Consider the following 25,612-nt stretch of genomic DNA (forward strand, 5'->3'; position numbering starts at 1 on the left):
GGATGGGTGGATGGGTGGATGGATAGATGGATGGGTGGATGGGTAGATGGATGGATGGATGGGCAAGTGTACTGAAGGAAGGAGAAATAGAAGAAAGGACAAATGAATGGATAGATGGACAGATAGATGGGTGGATGGATGAGTGGATGGATGGATTGACAGATGGATAGATAGGTGGATGGGTAGGTAAAGGTGAATAGAATGATGCATGAAGGAGGAAGGAAGAGGATGGAAGAATAAGGTGAAAGGGGGATGTGATAGATAGGAGGGTGAGTGGATTGATTGATTGATAGCAAATAGCACATGAGTTAATGAGAGGGAGGAAGAAAAGAACTGATGGATAGATAATAAATGGTGAATGGATGAGTAGATGGATGGATGAGTAGTTAGGGGTAGTTGGAAGGAAGAAAGGTAACTGAATTGTTTAATAGACAATGAATGGTGGATGGAAGAATAAGTAGATGGATGGGTACGTTGGGTGGATGAATACCTGGGGACTGTGCAGATGAATGTATCAGTCGTTGGATGAAAAGAGACATACAGGGTGAAGATGGACAGATGGATGACTAATTGGACAGATGGATAAATAAACCTCGCCCTAACATGAAGTTAGTCGAGGCCTGCTGCCATAGTCCTTGGAAGGAAGGAGTGTCTTAGGGGGACTCTCACCTGAAAGGACCCCAGTCCCAGCTCCAGGGGTAGACGGATGCCAAGGCCAGTACTGTCAGGCAGGAAGTTGAAGATGATGTAATGAATTCCAAACAGCGGTATAAGAAGAAGTGTTGACTTGGAAAGCCGCCTTGGGAAAGACAAATTCTAGACTCTGAGGCTGCCCACCATCATCCATCCTGGAGACTCTGTCCTCCACACAAATCTCTGGGCTTCTTTAGTCTAACGGCCATCACACTGCTGTAGCCCTGCAGTTATCCCGGCTACTCCGAAGCCTAATTCTTCCAGGAACCCTTCTCCAATTAACCTTTTTTCCCATTTAGACATAATCTCCTTCTCCAGGCCCCATAGAAATTGATGCAGCCTGTGTCAGCCATTTGCCATGGTAGCTAGTAGTTTTGTGTGCCACTTTCCTGTACCGTAATCTCATGGGAGGTGGGACCCAGATCTGTTTTCTCTCTAGGGACATGGAAAGAGGACAGGCCCAGGGTAATAAATAGCTGCCAGACAAGACAAAAACAAATGTCATTCCCTCCAAGTGCCTTCCATGCGGGTTCCCCAGATATGCACCACACACACACACACACACACACATACACGGCACTTCCACACGTGCATACACACACACATGAATGGTACCAGTACTGAGCTCGTGTGTGTAGGCCACCTTGTACAGGCTCCAGCTTCCTCAGCAGGATACAAATTATATTGAGAAACAGCCCAAAGTTCACCTGGAAATGAGGCACAGGAAAGTGCGTGCAAAGGTCAGAGGTAGCACTAGGTGGCTGGCCTAGGATCGATCCCATCCCCTTTGGTGACTAGGAATCCCAAACATGTGAGGTGCAGGGCAGAGAAGGAATGAGGGCTTCCCCACCCCACTCTGTCTCCAGCCCTGGCCAATAAAGGTCTGGCCACCTGTCTCCAGCCACCTCTCAGGGTCTCTCAGGTACAAAGCAGCTGTCCGTCACTGTGCAGTTTCTCTGCTGGGGGGAGATCACACACCCACAGGAGCCATGCCACACCGGGAGTAGGAGCAGCTGAGTGCTCACCTGTAAGTGCCATCCACCACCACTTACCACCCCAACAAGATGCTCTGCAAGCCAGACACACGGGAACTAGAAATCAGGTCTAGGTGCTGATATAAGCAACTAGTGCCAGAGAAAACTGGGCGCTGGTTTCCCTTGGGGTAATCATGTTGCCACCCCAGCAGGGCCACATAAAGAAACCTGGAGACTAGGTTAATAAAGCAAAGAACACTGGCCTCAGAGACTGACCCCAACAGACAGGACTATGGGCCCTTTGATGATCCACCAGTAGGGGGAGCTGTCGTCTAGGTCCCAGCACCTAGGAAGAAGAGAGCCTGGTCTTGAAAGTGTCCTCTTTTCTACCCTGATAATGCACCTCCTCAACACACATGCTGTGGCTCCTGGGGCCTTCTCTGTCTAATGCTCAAGTCTTCAGTCTCACTCTGTCTCCATCTGGCCTGATCTTCTGTCCCAGCCTCTCCAAAAGAGAGTCCCAGTGAAGGCTGGCTGGTCCTTCTCATCCTTGTCCAGACATTTCTTGCCCTTAGAAAACTTGCTCAGAGCTGCTCCGTTGAGATTCATAGCTCTGACAGCCTCTCCTGAGCATCTGTCCACCCCACCCCACCCCATCATACCCCACCCCAGTGCTACCAGAAGCCCACCCACCAGCCACACTCTAACCTAGCGATCCCCTCCTCCTCCTCCTTAGATGGTCTACTACACGCCTTGCTGAAAGCATGGGGATGAAGAAGTTGCTCTACTCACTCTGTGTCCTCAAAAGCCAGTTTGCAGCCCACCCATGTACCAGTGCATAGCACAGGGAGCCCTGTGGGTAAAATAACACGGAGGTGTGTTTGGGCCCTGCACCCTTTGCCTTGAGTGCAGCTGCCACCTCCCACCAATCTGTTAGCCACATGCAGACTATAATGGGGTGGGGCTAGGGAATGGCTGGAGGGGATCTTGTCTACTTCCCGATGTTCAGCACAGTACTGTGGCCGGCACCTTCCCCCTCCCTGAGTCTCAGAGTCACTCACGATGAGAAAGACCTCTTTATGAGCTCCCAGGGCCTCCCCAACCTTCACCTCCCCTGTGGTGTTCAATGAGCCCTTGATGCTTACCCCAGCCAGCGAGAACCAGCCACCAGAAAGCTGGTTTGGACCTGGGGGATGTGGAGGCCAACAGACAGCTCAGGTAGACAGCTTCTGCCAACAGCCAGCTGAAGTTGGTCATGGTGGCAAAATGGGAGATGGCCACAGAGAGCTTGCACAGGATCTGAGAGCAGGGACCTGATGCTTCAGAGCTTGGACCCCCCACACCCCCCACCACTTCAGTCCTCATTGGGTCTCTTTCGTCCCAGTGAAACATCAAACCCTCAGGTCCCCTCTACATTGGACTGGACCACTCCAGTCCTTGGGACGCCATTGAAGGAGTTCAACAGTATAATTGTGATGGTCAGAGCACAGGCACACAGGTTAGGTTCATTGTCTCCTCTGTCAGCTGTGCAAACCATCTCAGGCTAAGAGTTCTGTCTGTGAAAGGAAGAACTCCAGGACCTCTCATGGCCGTGTTTCGGGACACACACACACACACACACACACACACACACACACACTATTCTATTTCCTCTGTCATCATACATCCTTCCTAAGCTGAAGTTCTCCTTTAAAGTGATAACCATGGACGGCTTACCCATGCACAGCTTTCATCAGTGGATACAGGATGTGCTCATCATGCATACAATCATCTGGTTTGCTCCTCCCTCACCTGCCTATGTTGACTAAGGTATGACCTCTGAGCCCAGCTACACAGGCTCTATTTATCCCCCAACTGTGTGGCTGGGTGACCTGGCCACCTGCCCCTTGCTAACAAAATGGGATTAAAGTGAGGCCTTCAAGGCATTTTAAGATCAAAAGAGATAATACATGTAAAGTACTTGGTGTGCTGCCCGGCCTAAGTGAGTGCAGTCAGTGATTAATTCATTAATTAAATCAGGCCACTTGTTGGTTCTGGGCACTCACTTGTCTACGCATTTCCAGAACACTTTCAAAGACCTTGAACTCTGACCCTTTCAGTTTTCAATCTGATCCTCTCCTCTCCTTTCTCCACCCCTCCACTTTTGAGACTTCTGGCTTCCGACTTCCGGCTTCCAGCTTCCAACTTCCAGAGTGGTGGCTCTGTCCAAGATTCTCCTTTCACTGAAAGCTTCCTCCCCATCTCACTGCTGTTGTGTCCATGCAGCTCCAAGGCCACCTCCTCCCTGAAGCCCTATCGTTCTCTCAGTTGTCAGCTTTCCCTAGTCAGCAGTCTTCAAGTCTGGGTGCTTCCTGTCCCCTGGGTGCTTCTGGAAGGAGGGGCCAAGCTACACCCAGGTCCTTGCAATAACATGGCTAGCACAGGAGCTGCTGTGACCAACTTGAAATGGGGACATTGAGGAAAGAGAAAGTATGGCTATGGGGTGCCCCTAGCAGAAGGGGCTGCTCATGTTGACACTGTGATCTATGTGTGTGTGGGAAGAGCCCTAGGCTTCCTTCCCTTGACACTGACCATGAATACAGGGTCAGCCTGTGTAGCAACAGGTCAGGCACATTCAGTCCTGTCCCCTGCCCTCTTTCCCCTGCCCCAACCCCCTCCAGCCACAGCCTTTACAGTGGACATGCTGCAGTGGTCCGTGCTATCCCCCTGGAAGACAGCAGCATCCTTCAGGAACACAGCACTGGCCTTGAGGATGAAGGTGACAAACAGCTGCGTGTGGATGTAGTTCCTGGGGCAGTGGAGCCTCCTGGAAGGGGTGGGAGAAATGAACATAGATGCCTAACTGCAAAAGACCTTCCCAGGGCCTGTAACAGGCCTGGCATGGCCAGGAAGCTAGGCAGAAGGTGAGCCAATGAAGAGTAGCCAAAGCCACATCAGATAAAATGAAACCCAATGAAATGGTAGAATATGTCAATGTGACCCTTGAAGGTCAGCTGGCCAGCATTTTCCTGGCCTAAGTTCAGGTCCAGGAGCAAGGGGTTCTATAGTCCCACCTTCAGACAGCTCTGTAACTGTGGGTACAGAGGCAACCACGGCCCAGTAGGAGACTAAGGCAGCCCCTGATGATCAGAGAACTACCCTCTGAGACAGAGTCCCAAGGAGAACTCAACCTTTGAAGGTTGAAAAGTCATTGCACCCAGCAGGAAGAGCTGAGGGTGGGTTTGGTGGTAGAGGCCATGCAGGGGACCCTGGGTTCAATCCCCGATACTGAAAACCAAACCAAAAGGTACTATAATGGTCAGAAAGTTGCAACCATCAAAAAAGGGTCATGCAGGGGTCAAGGAGGATTCTTAGAACCTGATGAGAACTGGGCTTCCAGTGTTGGCAGGGATGAACACACCACCAAGAAAAAGGAGGCACTGGAAGCAAACAGGACGAGATCCATATGAACAAAGGTGTGACCAGAGAACGGAAGCCTGGTGTGTGAAGAGAGGGCACACCCGTGGGGACAAAGGCAAGAAGTCAGCATAGGTCATCTCGCCTGGATCTGAGCCCCTCTAGGCTATGCAGGCAAAGAACCAGACATTGTCCCCAGACAGTAGGAAGCCAGTGATGTTCTTGAGCAAATGACAAGGATAACAAACCTGAGAGCAACCAGGATGACAATAGCCACACAGAGGGCTATGATGGAGATGCTGTGTCCCGTGGTATAGATGATCTTCACTGTGGAGAAGTAAAATTTCTGGGGACAATAGAAACAGAAGAACGGTTTGGCAATCAAGCAGGGGTCTGCAACACCACCAACATCCCAGTCACTGATACCACAAAAAGCGTCATATAAGTCACTGACCCTGCAGGTGGAGGTGCTAAGGATTTACACTTGCACTGGGGGGTAGGAAGAGCCAACAGAAGCTGCCTACCCCTGGAGAGTAACAAATGCACAAGAGGAATTTGGGCCTGTTTATTGACACCAGATAGCTACCAGCTTGAGAACACTGTCATTCTATATAAAGGTAGCATCCTGGACACCAGGAACAGCCAGAGGCAGGCAGGAAAAGGCTCTTTGGTACCCAAGTGTTTGAATCAGTTGGAGCTAAGTGTGTGAGCAGGTACTTCAACTCTGGTTCTGCTGGCCATCTCAAGCAATTCCTGTGCTTCTCTGGCCTGTCTCTTCATCTGAAAGGTAAGTACACCAGTGATTTTGCTCTTAGGGCTGAGGGCAGGGAGGAATGGGATTGTGAGTGTGAATAGGCCTAGAGAAGATCCTGATCTGTACGCAGTGTGGGGTATGCTGCCCAGAGATAGGAGTCTCTGTAATTACTACACCCTTGAGTTTCTCCCGCTTGCCCATGCCATAGCCCAGTATGCTGTACCAGAGAAGTATACAGTATACTGAGGACCAGAGAAAGCAAGCCTTCCTGTCGAGCACAGCAGCGATTCTCATTCCCTCTGAAATAACTAAATATCTCCCCACTCCATACACACACCCACACCAGAAACTGAGAAGAGAAAAGGCTGGTGAAGAGGAGATGACTATGGCTTTCGGTGTGCCTCTGCTTCCCTTTGTCCATCTAAGCAAAGTCACCCAAGTGTCAAAGTAAACCACCCAGTGGTCCAAGTAAATGGACCAGTTTCAGGAGGCACTTTCCTGCCATCTGCTGGACAGCTCCTGTAATTACTATGCCCACATGATGGTTACCGTGGGGATGCCAGCCATCCATTGAGATAGTAAGCTACCACTTACCTCCTCGGTTAGTAGTTCCAAGGGCACAGGGCAGGCCACGGGGTATGGTGGGAAGGGATCAGACCAGCCAGTGATAGTGCAGTCCCTCTTCACAACCCCTAGAGACAAACAAGAGTCTCTGCTTATAGAATTCCTCCCTTTTCCAGGAGAAGGTGGAAGGATCCTGGCTCTCAAGTGCCCCTGTGGGGTATACACAAGCCAGGAGTTCTTAACCACAGGAAGAGAAGAGTCTTCTTCTCCCATGGCTTGGGTTCTGGACCAGTGTAGTCTGTTTTTTTTCTCCATGAAAGTTCTATTGAACAATATTGATTTGAGGGGCACAGAGTGGAGTGATGGACCTCTATACCCTATGGACAGGAAGTATGACACCCCCTTCCCCATAAGAGACAGGAAGGCCAGCAGGCGAAGAAGAGGAGGAGGTGTTCCCCACCCTCCTCAATGTGGTACCACCGCCCTTGCCCCAATGCTATCATCAATCCTGAACTGAGAGGCTGCCACTATCAGTCATTACTCAAGATAACTAAATTTTTCAGGAAGATAGAAAAGTGAGGCTGAAATCTAGGACAGTCCGTCACCGAATCAGTGATGTGTAAACCAGAAGGGGCCACTTGCTCCCCTGTCATAGCTAGGCCACTCACCTGTGTCTGAGCCAAAGTGAGAGAAGAATTCAGGGCAAGGGAGGGACACCCACTGGCCAGAGCCTGTCGGGGGCCAGCACAGCAGCCCATCCCAGGTCCCAGGGCATCCTAGGTGGAGAAAGAGGAGACATGGGGTGACTTATGAGGGGAACTGATATGTCATTCTGAAGGGCAAAGCTGGAGGAGATGTCAGGATCAGGGACATCCCCACCCCTTCATACCCAGGGAGGTGTTGATGGTCCCCTCGGACGCCTGAAGACATGCAAGCTCATCGTCTCTCAGCTGAGTAATGAAGTCACATTCTAGGTGGAGGTGACCCAGTGCCTATGGGAAATAGTGACAGAATGAGCCAAGCCCACTTGGAGACCTTGTGCTCTCTAGCTGGAGTCACCTGAAGACAGAGACCAAGCCTGGTACATTTCCATGCCCTAATTCTAAGAAAGACCCATCTGCCCCACAGATATCAAGGCATGTTTTATGAGCACTGGGGCATAAAGAAGGAGGATAGGGGAATAGAGGGGGAATGTTCAGAAAGGAGGGAGGGGGAAGTGGTGAAAGAGGAAGGAGGGAGAGCAGAAGAAAGAGGGGGAGAAGAGAGGGACGAAAGGAAAGGAAGGAAGGGCAGAGAGAATGGGGAAGAAGGGAGGGACAGATACACCTTTCCATCTCGTGGCAGTGAATTCAGAGACACATTAAAGAAAGCCATCTAGAGCTCCCATAGCTGTGACAGTACAGTCCTTGATGAGGCCTTTCCTCCTTCCCCACCACTCCCTACTCTATACACTTCTGAGCCCTGGAAGTGTTTCTGCATAAACAGCCCTGGTAGGCAGAACAACGGTCCCCAAAGATGTCCATGTCCCAATCCCCAAAGCGGGCAGATGTGTCACCCGACACAGCCAAGGGACTTAGCAGATGTGGTCAACAATCTTCAGGCAGGAAGATGTCCTTGATTATCTGAGTGGGACCAGAGCTATCATAAGAGGGCACAGGGACCAAATCAGAGAGGACATGATGGAAAGGGTTGAAAGAAGCTACGGTGCTTACTGAAGATGAAGAAATCCCTCAGGCCAGGGCAGGAGACTCCAGAAAGACCACCTGGGTTTAGCCAACTGGAAAGCATGTTGAACTTCTGTTGTGTCTCAGACAAGTCACATGAGCAAATGTATAGACTAGTAAGTGGGAAAGAATACAGGCAGGTGGGAGAATAAGAAGACAAGAGCCCCTGACGAAGGCAAAGGCACAATGAACAGGAAGGACAGGCTCAGAGTGGGGGACTGGGCTGACTGTACGGACGGAGTGGATGAGTGTTCAGACACACATACAGACAATGAAATCAGGGAAAGTGGACATACGAGGATGCACAGAGGTATGGTGGATGGTAAGGGCCCTGCATCAGGGCAACCGAGTTTATCATTAGGTGGGAAGAAAGGAAGCTGCCTTCGTGCACGGCTTGGTGATCATAAAGATTAAAGGTTGGATACCACCTAGAACCTGGGAGCCACAAGAAATGGTCTCTAAGTTTTTCTGGACATCTTTGTGTTTCTGACTAGTGATTCAGGGGCTGTGTGGACACCAAGCGTTTCAGGCTAGGCAGAGATCTGGGATATATCTAAGATTTGGCATCTGACCTTTTCTTTAGAGAGCTAGAATTCCTAGCATCTCTCAAGATTTACCCAAATGTCCTTGCAAGATCCATGCACATATACATCACACACACACACACACACACACACACACTCACTTGGGACCTTTCCCTGACCTGACCAGCTTCTCACCTCAAGGTCTGGGAGACAGTGATCAACTCTAATCCTGAATCTGGTATCTACACTGGCTACTGAATTACTCCTGTTGTCTGGGGTTCCCTCCATGAAATGGAGCTTTCAAGGTGCTGTGTTCACAGAGGAGGATGGGAAGCCTTTGTGCCATAAAGGGAGCTCATAGAATTTACCTGCATGACACTCACATGCCAGCTGCATGACACTCACATGCCAGCTGCATGACACTCACATGTCAGCTGCATGACACATGCCAGCCCTGGACAGGTCAGGTCACTTATCCCTACCCCCTGCCTGAGGCCTGGTAGCCCTAGATCTGCTGGCCTATAATTCTCTGCATAGCCCAGACTAACATCAAATTCACCATAACCCTCTAATGTCTACAAATGCTGAGACTACAGGTATGAGCCACCACATCTAGCCCAAGTTTCTCTTTTTTTACATAGAGGCAAATGAAAGCTCAAGTTCACAGAGTTCACTTCATGGTCTGCAGATGCCAGCCTCTTGAGTGAAGGTCAATGAGGTGCTGGGATGGGTGGTCCCCTCTGGCAAGGCAGTAGAAGGTAGCTTCAGTTCTCATCTGAGCATCCTAGCACCTTGTGACTCTTTCCCTCTTGGCCCTTGATGCTACTAAGAGCCACCCAGAAAGTCTGCTGGGAAGGTTGCAGCACATTCAGGGAAGCCTTCTTTCCTGGCTTCCCCCACACCCTTGTGCACAGGCCAGGGAGCAGTAGCTGGTTTTTGAAGTTTCTCCAACCCTGGCTATGTGAAAGGAAGAGTCTCCAAATGTCACAGCTGGAAGAGCTGGTATTCACAACCTCTTCGCGTCCCACATGGTCCCTTGCCACACTCCCTTCAAGGAAACAGCCATGCTGGAGATGACCCAGGAGGAGGACAGCATTGGTTGTTTTTGAGAAGGAAGGAACAGGTGGTAGCCTGGGGTATATGGCTTAGAGAAAGGGCAGGCTCAGGTGTGACAGGGAGGCCCTATCTGGCCTCAGCCATTTCAGGACAGAATTTTAGGACAGGTGTCTCTGGGGCTCCCAGAGGACGCAGGTGGGACCTAGGTGAGAGAACAAGGAAGCAGCTCAGTTCCAGGCAGGATCTAAGATTAGTCGGGGCGGGGGGTTGGGGGGAGAGAAGAAAGGAGTCACTAGACTCCGGAGATCCCTGGCCACAGACTGCCACCACCCAAGAGAACAGAGAAGGAGGTCTGAGCTAGCTACTTACAACTCCCCACAGGTTGAGCAAGCAGAGGACACGGGTAGCCCACAACAGGCCGTCCATGGCAGTGGTGCCTGCAGTCAGCCCCAGTGAGCCGTGGTGGTCCTTCCCTCCCAGGCTGTCTCTACTGACACCACCTAGCTGCGTCTCTGCTACCTTGCCTTCCCAGTAACCGCTCGTGTAGGTAACCGCTCGTGTAGGCAGGGCCAACAGAAGGGACACCCAGCTGAATATTGAACAGGATGGTGGGACATTGTGTTACTGTCAGCCCTAAATGGGACTCCGTGTCCTCAGCAGGGGGTGGCTGAGCTCTGATACCCCACCTTTATGTCTGAGTGGGCCTAACTTGACAGCAAGAACCCAGAGAACACAGACAGGGCACAAAGAGGTGACAGCCACAGGAAACTTCTACTTACGTTATTTTCTCTTTGTTTTCGGAGCTGAGTTCCCTAATGGCCTTACTCAGAGAGGCCTCCTATACCTGCACCTGAATGACGGGACCTCAGAAAATAAGGTGCCTAGGGCTGCCCCAGGTTTTTAAGGAGCCCCAGGTTTGTTTATGCTCTAAGCCTCTTTCACAGGGCTGGAGGGTGACCAGAGGGGACCAAAAAGAAGAGGGGCAAGTGACAGGGGAGCTTGGAAGATTTGAATGAGCCTTATAAAAAATGATCATGCGGGGCTGGGAGTGTTGCTCAGTGGTTAAACACTTGGTCAACATGTGTGTGGCTTCAGGTTCAAATCCCTGGCACCACAAAACAGTCAGTCACTAAATGCAGTTTATGCTGCCCAAGAATGTGCCACATTGTTTACCTGATGAGGTCGCTTAGAGGGCAAAGTGATATCTACAGCATCAAGGTCCCCAAATTCACATGGGTCTAGGCAGAATTTCTCAATAATCCCTCTGTCCAGAGGGTAATTGGAGGGCTTTCAGACGGATCCCTGGAGCTGGGCCACTCAAGATGGACAGGGTGTCCATGTTCCATTATTGAAGGAAAGAAAGTCACTTTCATTATTTCTACTTTAAAAAACAAGCTCTCAATTGGCCAGGCTAGTGACAATGAACTAAATAAGACTAGATCTTGCTCAGCATTTGGAACTTGAAAGTGAATGTCACCTTCGACAACCCTGAATGACGCGGGAACTAAGGGGTCTTGACCGCTGAACGGCCATATCCATTTACAGAGCTGTCTGGCTCCGTGCTTGGGGTGCCAGATGTGTTTCTAGTGAATCTGTGTCATGAATGTGGAAAGCTTCCCACCACCACATCTACATCTGGGAATCATTTGACATCAGCGGGGCTTTATTTTTCCACCCTTAATCGTTGTCAACAAAACGCTGAAAACATTTTCTGCACATGTTGCCCGGCGTGGGTGGCACACAGCACGCAGGGCTCCTCTCTGGCAGGCTGGGGAGACACAGGCAAGGAGTAATCAATGGCTACAGAGAAGCTGTAACTAAAAAAGGACAGAGGCTGCCACACCCAGAGAAGTACATGATTGATCCTGCTTCACGATTAGCATCTTCCCCACCAGCATTCGTGATATTAATAATCGATACCAAGAATTCATAGCAGTTCATATCATTTAAATGAGTGGCACTTAACAACGAAACCTTGCTCCCCTTGGAGACATTTAACAATGTCTGGCACTGTGTTTTACTCCCAAAGGCAGGGGCTAAGGATGGAGAGGAGGGCAGCCAGGTGCTGCTGGTGTGCAGTAGGGAGCTCCTGCAACCATGCAAAGATCCACCCAGTCTGAAAGGTCCACGAGACAAAACTGAACTAACCGACCCGTTTCTGCTTCCCCATGCACGTCCTTAGAACACCCTACATCACTCACGGCGTGAGTCGCCTCCAATGCTTGCTTGCTGAGCTTCTAGTCCTGGACCTGTAAAGTGGCCTGTTCTGGTTACGGTTACTAGTCTATGATGAGAAACCATCATCAAAACGACTTATGGAGGAATGAGTTTGCTTGGCATATACTTCAAGATAATAGTCCATCACTGAGAGAAGTCAGGGCCCGAAATTCAAACAGAGCAGAAACCTGGAAGCAGAAGTTGATGCAGAAGCCATGGAGATGTGCTAGTTACTAGATTGCTCCCCACAGCTTGCTCAGAGTGCCTTCTTATAGGACCCAGGACCACCAGCCCAAGAGTAGCACCACCCACAATGGGCTGAGGCCACCAACACCAATCACTAATGAAGAAAATGCCCTACAGACTTTCCAGATCTTATAGGGAGACATTTTCAAAAGTGAGGCTCTCTCCACTCAGATGACTTTAGCTTATGTCATAAAACTATCCAGCACATGGGGTTAACACTCTAACCTTTCACATAGATATAGACAGACAAGGAAAGGCATGTGGAGCCTTCTAGAGCCTCGCTCTTAGTGGATAAAAACAAGCACTTCTAAGAATGGACCATCAACAAAGCTGGCACAACTGGTCCTCTGTCTCAAAAAAAGATCAGATCTCTAGCTCACAATCATAAAAGAAAAGTTTTTAAATATTTAGACCCCTAACAATAAGATGGCAGAATAATAAGAACTTTGCAAAAACAAAAATTCATTACGTGGTTTTAGAATAGAAGACATTCTTACATGATAAACTAAAAGTATAAAGGACATATCCATAAGATTGACCATGTGAGCATTAAAATAAATTTGTGTTCAAGAAAGGACACCGTGGGTGCAAATGAAGCACAAGCTCCAGGCTGAAATATGCTGGCGTGCAAATGCAGAGCTTCCAAAATGTTCACACACCATCAATAATGAGAAAGGCAGTAGAAAAGTGAACTAAGGATGTATACACACATATAATCAAGAAAAGAAAAGCATATACGGCATATGCCTAACATTAATAGTAGTCAAGAAAATTAAAATACAAAGCTGCCCCCTTCTTTACATTGTACTAACCATATTTTCAAGCTTTATTTTATTTTTAATTTGTGTATTAAAGAAAGAATAAGAGGTCCAGTGGCCATGCAGGTATTGGGTCCCCTAGAGTTTTAGGTGGTTTACGAACCTCCCAATGTGGGTGCTGGGAACCAAACCCAGGTTTTCCATAAGAAGAGTATACATGTGCTCTTTACCACCAAGCCATCTGTCCAACCCCAGCTCAGAACGTTTGTGTTCAATAATACACTGTTGTGATGATGTGAGGAAACAGGTATCTTTATGTGGTAAATGGATGGAAATGCTTCTGAGCAGCTTTTAGAAATAATTCGGTACAACCTCCTGAGTCTATGAAGAACATGTCTTAAGAACAAGACGTTCTATTTCTTCCTATTTTTGTCCTACTAAGAGGTTAACATGTAATCTACCCATAGAATGAGTGAAGGATTGAACTGTGGGGTGGTGAGGTGACTCTGCTGGTCCAGACACTTGTCATCAAGCCTGACAAGTCTGACCCCAGAGACCCATATGGTAGAGGGAAAATCCAACTTCCAAAGATTGTCCTCTGACCTCCTCACATGAACCACAGCATACACGTGCACACACATACAAGATCAAAATCAATCAATCAACCAACCAATCAATAAGGAAACACTTAAACATGAACTTGAGCTTGGTGGTTGATGGTATATCAGTAGTAAAGTGCCTGTTTAACAAACATGAAGCTCTTGGTTCTGACTTTGATGTCAAAATGTATACAAAATAATGTATACAAAAATAAAAGTGAAATGTACTTGTTTCAACATGGAAATACATCAAAAGTGTGCTTTGAGAAACTGCTTCCAGTCAACACAGAATAGCAGAGGTTGGTTTGCCCTTCTACCTTAATAACAAGAAATCCAGAAATAGGGACAAAGCATTGCTTTTCAGATGTTGAAAACAAACAAGGCAAAACGTAGCTGCATGTACCCAGCACTTGAAAGGCACAGGTGGGATTGTAATGTGGGGAGTGCCTGGACTGTGTAGAAAGCCCAGGCAAGCCTGAGTTACACAGACAGACCCCAGACCCGTGTCAATCAAAACAACAACAAAACAACAATAACAAACCCCTCATAAACTAAAATCATAAACGCACCAAGCCCTTTGCACACAGATGTATTCAGGACACAATTCAAAGAGGAAGAGCCCAGCTCCCAGGCTGTGGTCCTGCTGAGGGAAGGAACTGGAAGCTGGAGAATGAGGAGCAGAGTCCCAGAGAGAGAGATCGTATCTCTCCAAGGAGTCACACCGTACAGCTGGTAACCAAACCACGACCAAAGATGAGTTAGGAGTAATTACATGACTCCTGCAAAGGGCCTGAGGCAGGTAACTAATGCTGACCCATGTGAAGATAGAGTGTCTAAGGAAGCAGTTTCAATATGGGCTCAGCTCCTCACAGTGTACAGTGAGTGTGATAAGATGTGCTAACAAGGCCAAGCCATCCAAGAGTGGAGGATCCTTGAGGGAATTCCATGGTGACCATGTTCCTCTAAGTAGGGTAGCTAGCATGCCTTCTTGATGAATGGAGTCCACCACACAAATAAAGTACTGTCTCCTAAATGACTGCTGGGCTAGAGAACATTGTGTATGTTCTGGAAGTTCCATATATGATACACACATGCAAGCAGGCTGTGCAGTCAGTTTCAAGCCCTTCATTGTAAGCAAAAAGACACACATCTGAGGCTTAGCTGTCAACACAAAAAGAAGCTACCCAGCAAGAGTTACAATAGGAAAAAGATGCCTTCTAGAACTGTGGTGGTTTGAATAAGAATGGGCCCCATAGACTCTTATACTTGACTGCTTAGTCATTAGGGAGTGCCACTATTTGAGAAGGATTAAGAGGTAGTGTGTCACTGAGGATGGGCATTGAGGTTTCAAAAGCCCTTGCTAGGCTCAGCTCAGTCTCAGCCTCTCTGCCTGTGGATCAGGATGGATCTCTCGGCTATTTCTCTAGCACCCATCTTCTCTGTCTGCCACCAATGCTCCCAACTGTGATGATAATGTACTAAGCCTCTGGAACTGTAAGCACTCCCCAAATTAAATGTTTTCTCATCAAACAATAGAACAGTGACTTAAGACACTAGCACATCAGCTTCTGATTTGGCAGCAGAAACAGAAAACAGGGAGGATGAGATGGAGCTGTTGTCTTGCTGTTCCTTACAGCTTCGAGGATGGAAGAGAACTGAAGTATAAGTTAAAGCTGTGTTAAAGAACACTCTCTGGGATCCAAAGACAAAGAATTAGCAACAAAAAAAAGAAAGAAAGAAAAAGAAAAGGATGTGATAGAAGTGATAGAAGATAGCCCGCAGGCTCAGTCTTTAATGTAGGGGAAGAGAAAACCCATGATTTAGCATGCAGATGGAAGCCTCCGTACCAGCCCAGTACAGGAAACTGATAATCAGGAAACATTCAGCATCTGAACTACTTCCATTGAAAAGGACTCAAACAAGGAATCAAAGAACGTCTCACAGACTAACTGGAGTAGCTATGGAACATGGGGGTGCATGAGATAAGTCTGAATGATATGCAAATAGAAAAACCCGGTAATATATGTAATAATCCCATTCCTCCTTGAGACAACGGCTGCATAACCTGAGGAAATATGAGGGGAAACGGTCTCCAATAGATTGGCACACACAAGCCACGACTCAGGAACCTAACAAACTCTAAGACTCAGGAAAATCCTGAAACTTACAAGACCCACAAGGCCCTTCCCAAAAATCTTTCTATCTAAGGGTCTTGATCAGGCTTGTTTTCTCTACTGGTTAGAGAATTAAAGGGCAGGATAACTCTCAAGCATGCCAGATTACAGCTGGGAAAAGTGCAAACACAGCAAACAGGAACAGACAAAATCAGCTATTGAAAAAAGGCTTTCATTAGGAGTAAGGAGGCACGTACACAGCAGGCAGATGGGGAAAAGGCCCTCCACAAAGCAGAGGGAGCACTCTGGAGTCAAAACCCAGTGTCTCCTTGAAGTCTTGGAGTTTTTAAAGTGTAAAAGGCTTTCCTCTCCTAATTTAGACATTTGAAGAAAGACAGTATAGCTGATTGACCTAAATCTATTGCAAAAGTGTGCCCTGATCCAGCCTTGAATTTGGTGAGCTGCTCCACCATCAGGGGACCTACAGGTAGGAAGAAAGGCCCACAAGGCCTTTGTTTTAAGCTGCCAGGCTTTGTTTTAGGTCAGGATGGTGAAGAAGAAGCCAGCCATCTTTGAAGCTTACTACTTTTATTACCCAGTCATGGCCCATCTCCCTATCTGCTTACCTACCAGGAAATGTGTTTAACACCTTATGCTTCTCAAAGATATGTAGGCAGTTACAATTGATGAAGACGGGACATTCCAGGAGATGAGCTACCAACAAGCTGTGTAGAGGCCTCCAGAATGCAGCTCTCCTGTGTCATCCCCAGTGCTGTACTGAACTTCTCCCTCACACGTCTCCTGTGTGCCCCCAACTCCTTCTCAAAGTCAGGGCCTTCTACTCTTTAATTATTATTACCTATATTATACATATACATTTGTAATAGAACTTGTTAAATTTTAGTGTTGCTCATATGTATATGTGATTAGGGCTGCTTGGGATTGGATCATCTTTCAGGGTTTAGATCCCTAAAGAAGAAGAATTATTCCATTGATTTGTAGCTATTAATCTTGGGGTGGGGCCACGGAAGAGGAGAAATGATGTGAATACAGTACTTGTGCATGTGATTCTCTCGATAAATGAATGCATAAATAGATAAATAATAATAGAAATAATAAAAAATAATAGAAATAAATAATAGAATTAAAATATTAATATTAAAAATAAAAATAAATAAAATATTGTATTTTAAAATTATAATGTTATATTATTTAATATTATATTATAAAATAAAAATATTATTTTTTATTAAAAATAATAAAAATAAATAATAGAATTTAAGCACTGCTGCTGCTGTGATAAATGACAGACGGTTAATGCTTTCCCCTAAGATGGGGATCGAAGAGCAAAGCATCTCTCTCTACTCCGGCTCAGTATCAAAAGGAAGGTTGGGAACTATAGCTGTCAATGGGAGAATAGAGCAATCCTTGTGTTGTGTTTGATTCTGGATTTCTTTTAGTAGGCATCATAATTTGTAGAAAATCCAAGGCACCTACAGAAAGGCTCCTAGAAGTAGCTGGTGGATTAAGTATTATTATAGGAGTCCAGGGTCAGAAAAGACAGCAACATGCTGGGCATGGATGGGGAGAAAGAGGAACCCTTACAGACCATTACTGGAAATCAATCTGGAAGTTTCTCTAAAAACTAGATATAGAACTGCCACGTGACCCAGCCATATCACTATTGGCATATCGTATACTCAATGGATTTTGTATCTTCCTACAGAGATACTAGACACCCATGTTCACTCTGTCTTGATTCCCAATAGCCTCAAGATGTCTATCAATTCATGAATGGATAAGGAAAATGTGGCACGCATACACAATAGGATGTTCCTCTGTTGTAAAGAAAAGTGAAATTATGAACTTTGCAGAATGTAATGGCTTTTATAATAACGGTCCTATGGGCTCATATATTTGGTTCTTGGTTCCAAGTTGGTGGAACAGCCTGGAAAGGATTAGGAAGAGTGGCCGTTTTGGAGGAGGTACGTCACTGGGCATGGTCTTTAAGATTTCAAAATCCCATGCCATTCCCAGCTAGCCCTTTCTGCATCCTTCTTGTAGATCAGGATGTAAGCTCTCAGCTACTGCTCTAGGCCTACACTTGCCTGATGCCACAACAGTTATGGACTCTAACCCTCTGAAGCTGTAAGCCCCCCAATAAACTCTTCTATAAGTTGTCTTGGTGATGGTGTCTTATCAAAACAATAGATAAATACTGAAGACACAGGGAAATGGATGGAGCTAGAATAACTAATACGGTGCCACTCAGGCAAAGAAAAACAAATGTGGCATCTTTCCTCTCATAATGAATCATATCTTCAATAATTTTGTCTTGAACAGAACCTGGAGTGCGTGTGGAAGCCAGGATGCTAGGAAATGAAGCACTGGGTGTGGACTTCCAATAGGTAATCACTAATAAGGGAAAAAGAAAGAGGGACAGGGATACTGGGTGCAGAAATGTTTAAGTCTAGAGTGGGATAGATCGGGAAATGAGATGCTTGCAGGAAAAAGCTATATGGAAGCTTATGATCTTCCAACCCACGGAAGATTTAGGCCAGAGTAGATACTAGAACATAGGTGGCATGAAAGGAAACAGGAATGGACTTGAGGTTAAAGGTCTAAGTAGGGATAGGGAGGTTGGGTGAGGAGAGAGTTGATGTACAGCCAAAACTGAGGATTTATGAAGAAACAGTATAGAAAAGTATTTATACACTAATTAAAAATATATACAATATATTTCAATTTATTTATTTTAAACTTTATTATTGAAAATGCTGTAATTTTTAAAAATGACTCTGTGTGTGTGTGTGTGTGTGTGTGTGTGTGTGTGTGTTTGACAATATATGTTTTTAAAGGACTTTGAACAGAAGTATCTTCATGGATGAACAATGTTGATGTCAGAACATAAGGATTATTAACTGAAAAATCTCAGTGTTACGTATGGGATGCCTCCTTATGGGTTACTGGTCAGGGAGGTCCCAGAGGCAGCCAAAACACCAGGTACTGACATTACTCTTGGTTTCCCACCACAAAGAGGTGGTAACACCCTATTGCTGAAGACATCACTCACTTTGAAAGCTGGACAAAGAGAAATTAGCCTGGAACTGATCAGGACCCCTTCTTCCTGCTGCAAGCGTGTATAGTGACAGACAATGCTGTGCAGCCTCTGGGAAAGAAAAGTCATCAATGTTCTTACCTAACACTGACCTGTTAACAAAATGGACCCACTGGTGCAATTGTGCCACTGCGTTCTGGGTGGTAACCAACTACTTTGTGATTGGCTGTGAAGCCTGCCCCACTGTAAGGATTTCCTGTTTAGTACTATAAACCTGATCAAATATTTGCCCATTACTCAGAGATCTCTACCATTGTTTTGTTCTCCTAATGGTCACATTATCAAATTGCTCTCTAAAAATTAATATTTATGCCCATACATTTGTGCTGCTTAACTTCTGTCAGAGGAGCTCCTTTTGCAGTGGGTAGAAGTTAATGGATTGAATCATAGCTACTTGAAATTCTGTGTATAGATAATACTGCGTGCCCAGCTGTGGAGAGGTCATCTGTATCAACTTCCCACCCTCTAAGGCTCAGGGAACATCATGGAAGAAGGAGCAGAAAGAATGTAAGAGCTGGTAGATGGGAAGGGGAGCTAGGAAGTACTGACTTCTGTCTTGGTATGGATTTTGTATACATTAACTCACAGTAGCTATTGTTGCTTACATAGTAGCAAGCCAATGAAAATTTCAGCATGAATGGTAGCAGGCCCCCAAGGCCCTGCCCTATCAGAGGATCTATTGGCATGGCAATTGATGGTTACAGAGGGAGGGACAGTCACTCTGCTTAGTGTTGCTTATAACCCAGGAATAGGTTGCTTATAACCCAGTGAATAGCCCTATACCCATGTGCATAGAGATAGACTAGTTGGACTCAGGTGGTTTTTTTAATAAGATAATAAAATAAGACTGAATTAAAAGAGGACATGAAGGGGCTGGAGAGATGGCTCAGCAGTTAAGAGCACTGACTGATTTTCCAGAGGTCCTCAGTTTAATTCCCAGCAACCACATGGTGGCTCACAACCATCTGTAATGGGATCCGATGCCCTCTTCTAGTGTGTCTGGCAAGAATAACAGTGTACTCAAATACATAAAATAAATAAATAAATCTTTTTGAAAAAAAATAGCTTTAGAAAAAGAGAATATGAAGCTAGGAGGGAAATGGTGTGGGGACACTATGGAGAGTTGGCAGAAGGGATAATTGATGGATAGTACCAAAATATATTCTATAAATGCATGCAACTTGAAAACAGTAATAAAATTAAAAGACAAAATGCCAGTTCCCTCTGATTCAGTATGTGGAATGAGCATAGCATCAGGTGGTTGCTTTTACAGACATAAATAAGCTAATTCCTGTAATTTTACAGACAGTCAATGGAAGTGAACTAGGTAACACAATTCTGAGAGGGAAGTTAAAGAACTCCACTGTAGTGGTCACTGGTTCAATCACCGTGACAATATAGCTGACAGAAACATCTCAGGGAAGGTTTGTGTTTTCATGGGGATTCCAGCCCACCACAGTGAGGAAAGCATAGCAGCATGGCTCTGTGGTGACAGACATGTGACATCTTGCAGGACATGAAAGAAAGAACACAGGCTAGCACCAGAAGAAGGTATAATCTTCAAAAGCCTCCTCCTGCTGTCCAGGCTCCATACCCTAAAAGCTCCATATCCCTCAAAATAATGCCACAAGCTGGTGAGAAGCAGTCAAGATATGAGACCATGGGCTGTAACACATACTCAGATCCTGTTGCCCACTAACTTACCAGAAACCTGCAGTAAACATGATGGTGTGGTATTGGCAAAAAGGCAGCCCCATAGATGAATGAAATAAAATGAAATAGAACCACACAAATTTAGGTGCAGAGGCAATTCAGTGAGGATCATCCCTTTAACAAATACCATTGGGACAACTGTCTATCCACATATGAAAGAAAAAAATAAACTTCAACATATACCTTACAGCATTTAATAACCTAACCTAAAGAGCATCACAGACTGAAGCTCCATTTCCCAGCCCTGCATCTCTACAGGCCTGCTGTCAACAAGGACAGCCAGCTCTATTTGCATTCCCAGAAGCCTGCTACCATCAGGGACTTCCTGGCCTGCCAACACCAGGGACAGCCAGATGGCTAAAAGCTAGCATGAAAACATCATCAACAAGAGCCTGGGCAATATGGCATCACCAGAACCCAGCTATCTTACTACAGCAAGCGTTGGATATCCTAACACAGCTGAAGGACAAGCAAATGATCTTAAATCCAATTTTATAACTGTGATAGAGGACTTTAAAGATGAAATGAATAAATTTCTTAAAGAAACACAGGAAAATTCAATCAAGTGAAGGATATGAATAAAACTGTTCAAGACCTGAAAATGGAAATAGAAGCAATAAAGAAAATACAAACTGAGGAAATCCTAGAGATGGAAAACCTAGGTAAAAGAAGAAAAACTACAGATGCAAGCATCGCCAACAGAACGCAAGAGATGGAAGAGAGACTCTCAGGCACAGAAGATACAATAGAAGAAACTGATACATCCGTCAAAGAAAATCTTAAATCTAAAAAGTTTCTGACACAAAACATCTAAGAAATGTGGGACACCGTGAAAAGACCAAACCTAAGAATAATAGGTATAGAAGAAGCAAAAGATTCCCAGCTCCAAGGCCCAGAAAATCTTTTCAACAAAATAATAGAAGAAACTTTCCCTAACCTAAAGAAAAAGATGCCTATATAGCCAGAAGTTGGAAAAAACCCAGATGTCCTTCAAGAGAGGAATGGATACAGAAAATGTGGTACAGTTACACAATGGAGTACTACTCAGCTATTAAAAACAATGAATTCATGAAATTCTTAGGCAAATGGATGGAACTAGAAAATATCATTCTGAGTGAGGTAACTCAGTCACAAAAGAACACACATGGTATGCATTCATCGATAAGTGGACATTAGCTTAAAAGCTTGGCATATCCAAGATACAATTCACAGACCACATGAAGCTCAAGAAGAAGTAAGACCAAAGTGTGAATGCTTTGATCCTTAGAAGGGGAACGAAATACTCACAGGAAGAAATATGGAGACAAAGTATGGAACAGAGACTGAAGGAAAGGCCGTCCAGAGACTGCCCCCACCTGGAACTCCATCTCATATACAGACACAAAACACAGACACTATTGCAGATGCCAAGAAGTGCTTGCTGACAGGAGCCTGATATAGCTGTCTCCTGAGAGGCTCTTTCAGAGTCTGGCAAATACAGAGGTGGATGCTTGCAGCCAGCCATTGAACTGAGCACGGGGTCTCCAATGGAGGAGTTAGAGAAAGGACTGAAGGAGCTGAAGGGGTTTGAAACCCATAGGAAGAACAATAATATCAATCAACCAGAACCCCCTAGAGCTCCCAGGAACTAAACCACAAACCAAAGAGTACACATGGAAGGTCTCATGGCTCCAGCCACGTATGTAGCAGAGGATGGCCTTGTCAGGCATCAATGAGAGGAGAGGCCCTTGGTCTTGGGAAGACTCCATGCCTCAATGTAAGGGAATGCCAGGGTGGGGAGGCAGGAGTGGGTGGGTGGGTGAGCACCCTCATAAAAGCAGGGGGAAGGGGGATGGGATAGGGGATTTCCAGAGGAGAAACCGGGAAAGAGGATAACATTTGAAATATAAATAAATAAAATATCCAAGAAAAAAGAAAATGGGGGGGGGGGGGGGAAGAGGCTTACAGAACACCAAATAGACTCAAACAGAAAAGAAAACCCACCACATAATAATCAAAATACTAAATGTACAGAACAAAGAGGGAATATTAAAAGTTGCAAGGGAAAAAAAGGCCAAGTGACATATAAAGGCAGACCTATTAGAATTACATCAGACTTCTCAATAGAGACTTTAAAACCAGAAGGTCCTGGGCAGATGTCATCCAGACCCTAAGAAACCACAGATGTCAGGCCAGTCTACTATTCCCAGAAAAACATTCAATCACCATAGATGGAGAAACCAAGATATTTCACGACAAAACCAAATTTAAACAATGCCTTTCCACTAATCCAGCCCTACTGAGGTTACTAGAAGAAAATCTCCAACATAAGAAGGTTAAGTACACCCAAAAAAAACACAGGAAAAAATTTCACACCACCAAAACCGAAAGAAGGGAAACACACATACACACCCACCACCACCACCACCAACAACAACAACAACAACAACAACGTCAAACTAACAGGATTTAACAATCATTGGTCACTAATAGCTCTCAACATCAGTGGACTCAATTCCCCAATAAAACAACACAGGCTAACAGAGTATGTGTGAAAACAGGATCCATCCTTCTGCTGCATACAAGAAACATGACTCAGCAACAAAGATAGACATTACCTCAGAGTATAGGGCTAGAGAAAGATGTTCCAAGCAAACAGACCAAAGAAGTGAGCTGGGAGTAGCCATTCTAATATCTAATAAAACAGAATTTCAACTAAGAGCATCATAGGCCTAAGTTTAAACCCAAAACCAATAAATAATCTGGGTTAAAGCTCAGAGTGATTCACGTGACCTTGAGTTTGTCCTTAGTAGAGGCTAATCACAGTATAACCAACATGAGGGGAAGCTAAGCACATTACTATCCACCAGACAAAAAATATCTGCTTACAAAGAGAATAAGAAGACAAAAAATAGTCATTCGTTATTTATTATTATTATCATTATTATTAATTTATTAGTTTATTATTTTTAAAGGACTTATAGAGTGGATGTCAGATCTTATCTCAGAATTGTAGCAATAATATAGAAACAGCATTCAAAACCCATTAAAAGCAAAACAAAGTAAAATTTCTGGTTAGTTCTTTGGCTCATTTGAAATTTTACTCTCCAGTGAAGAGGCATCAACAGCAGAAGCATCTGAGACTATTCTCCACATAGGTCATTAAGAAAATTAAAACCACAAACTACAAACCATAAGCTATATACCTCTCAGCATCTATTAGAGTGGCTGAAAGTTTTAACCTGATAAAGTTAAGTATAAAGATGCAGGGCAACTAGAACCCCCTGAAAACTTTGCTAAGGGTGTAAAACAGCACCACTGACTTTTGAAAACACTCTAAGGCAGTACTTCCCAACCTTCCTAATACTGTGACCCTTTATCAGTTCCTCATGATATGGTAAGCCCCAGTCGTAACATTTGTTGCTACTTCATAGCTGTAATGTTGCTACATTTATGAATTGTAACATAAATATCTGATGTGCAAGATATCTGACGTGTGAGCTCTGTGGGGATCATGATCCAAGGCTAAGACGCGCTGCTCTATAGCTGAAACAGACACAAGAGATCTACATCTCCTTAGAGAGAGTTGGCCAGAGGTTAAACACTGTTAAGTACTGTTAAAATAATCATATTGTAGTCCTTATTATAAACATTCTTTGTGCTTACTTTTCTTTCAGATAAGCTAAGCTCCTTGGAGATGGATCTTTTTATGACCTTTGACTGACAGCTATCAAATCGTCCCCTTGTGCTGATTGCCTTGAGTTGAGAGATGTCAAACAGACAATCAGCCAGACTGTCACATGGTGACTTAGCTGATTTGAACACACTCAGGTATACAGGGAGGCCCGTGAAGGGTTGCAGGAAGAGTGCAATCACAATTTTTCTTCAGGGGGCTATGGGGCTTGCTGCAGTTACAACCTCTCCAGATACCTTGCACAAGGCAGGGTGGCTTTACATGGGTCGTTAGCTTCATGAGGGAGAGATGGTTCTGGCCATCCTGCAGCAGGAAGAGGTCACCCCCTTAGTGATTCAGCAGAAAATCTGTGGTGGGTGTTTATGGGAGGCTTGTGATTGGTGAAACTGGAAGCTGTCACAGGTTGTGCATGTCCCTCTTCTAGCAGATAAGCTGACTGGTTTTCACTGTGTCCTGCAAGTTTCTCTCAGGTGTGTCAACCCCCTGAATGGTTTTTGATGGTCTACTTTTGATCTTTGTAAGACAATAAAAGAACTGTACATATATTAATCTCTGTCAGTTCGCTTTTCACCAGGTTGTAAGCCAAACAATGGGTGCTGTATGGTGGAACAAATATAGTTAGAAGCTAGGAAGGTAAACAGGAATCAACAGTTTGTGCTGAACCAGAATCACAGTATTAGTATAAAATCAAGCTTCCTTTTTAATAGACGATATTATGGATGGTTGATTAACATATCAGTAGATTATCAATATACAAATCTGTCACTCCATAAACATATGTGTGTGTACATATGCATGTTCACAAATGCCCTACTTGTGGTCTTTGACATCACAGACACAGCAATATCTCCACAGCAACGAGCACCAGGGTAGTATTTAAATACATTTAAATACCGCCTGCAATACGGGACCTAGGTCCTAATGACGTAGGGACTACATCATAAATGATTAAGGCCTGGAGGAACCTCTCCTGGTGCAGAAACAGACAAAGTATTCATGGGAGGAAGAGATATAACTGAGAACAAAACCCAGGCATCACAAGACCAGGACTAAGCCTGGCAGAGCTCCCAGAGCAGGGCCTGGGCAGATAAGCCCTCAAATAAAGAGCGGGCTGTGGAGTTATGATCTAAGAAGAAGAGCAAACACCTGCTCAGTGCTATAAGTAGATGTCAGAAAAGGGACAGCCCTTCCCTGCAGGAAGATTCCAGTCAGTAAAGGTAGCTGAAACAAGGGACACAGAACATTCCCTTTAGAACAACACGGGAGCAATGACCGCCAGCAAACTCACCACCAACTGCAAAAGTTTAGAAAGAACGGGATATTTGTCTGGTCTCCAAGTATCTCTCCCAGGTGTGCATTGGGTGTGAAGTGGGAAAACGGCAACCTAGCAGTCGAGAAAGCCGTCGGTCTGAAACACTCCACGTTCTCACCTGCAGGGAGAAGCTGGGTGCACCTTGGTGTGATGTAATGAGAACGGGTCTCCAAGCCC

At 45.5% G+C, this 25,612-nt stretch overlaps 1 protein-coding gene across 1 annotated transcript in view; it reads right to left on the reverse strand.

Moving 5' to 3' along the window:
- Positions 1-10,213, reverse strand: part of Ghrhr (growth hormone releasing hormone receptor) — a 13,138-nt gene extending 2,925 nt beyond the window's left edge. Inside the window, exons 1-11 of the mRNA XM_028758399.1 lie at positions 10,055-10,213; positions 7,271-7,373; positions 7,050-7,157; positions 6,412-6,509; positions 5,312-5,409; positions 4,341-4,473; positions 2,813-2,966; positions 2,460-2,520; positions 1,944-2,013; positions 1,309-1,400; positions 670-799 (exon numbers count right to left, since the gene is read on the reverse strand). Coding sequence (XP_028614232.1) covers positions 670-799; positions 1,309-1,400; positions 1,944-2,013; positions 2,460-2,520; positions 2,813-2,966; positions 4,341-4,473; positions 5,312-5,409; positions 6,412-6,509; positions 7,050-7,157; positions 7,271-7,373; positions 10,055-10,111 — 1,104 coding nt within the window. The 5' untranslated portion in view covers positions 10,112-10,213. The remainder of the gene's footprint in view (positions 1-669; positions 800-1,308; positions 1,401-1,943; positions 2,014-2,459; positions 2,521-2,812; positions 2,967-4,340; positions 4,474-5,311; positions 5,410-6,411; positions 6,510-7,049; positions 7,158-7,270; positions 7,374-10,054) is intronic.
- Positions 10,214-25,612: the final 15,399 nt, after the last annotated feature.

The sequence above is a fragment of the Grammomys surdaster genome, unplaced genomic scaffold, assembly GCF_004785775.1.
Source record: "Grammomys surdaster isolate TR1022 unplaced genomic scaffold, NIH_TR_1.0 126197, whole genome shotgun sequence".
Lineage (NCBI taxonomy): Eukaryota > Metazoa > Chordata > Mammalia > Rodentia > Muridae > Grammomys > Grammomys surdaster.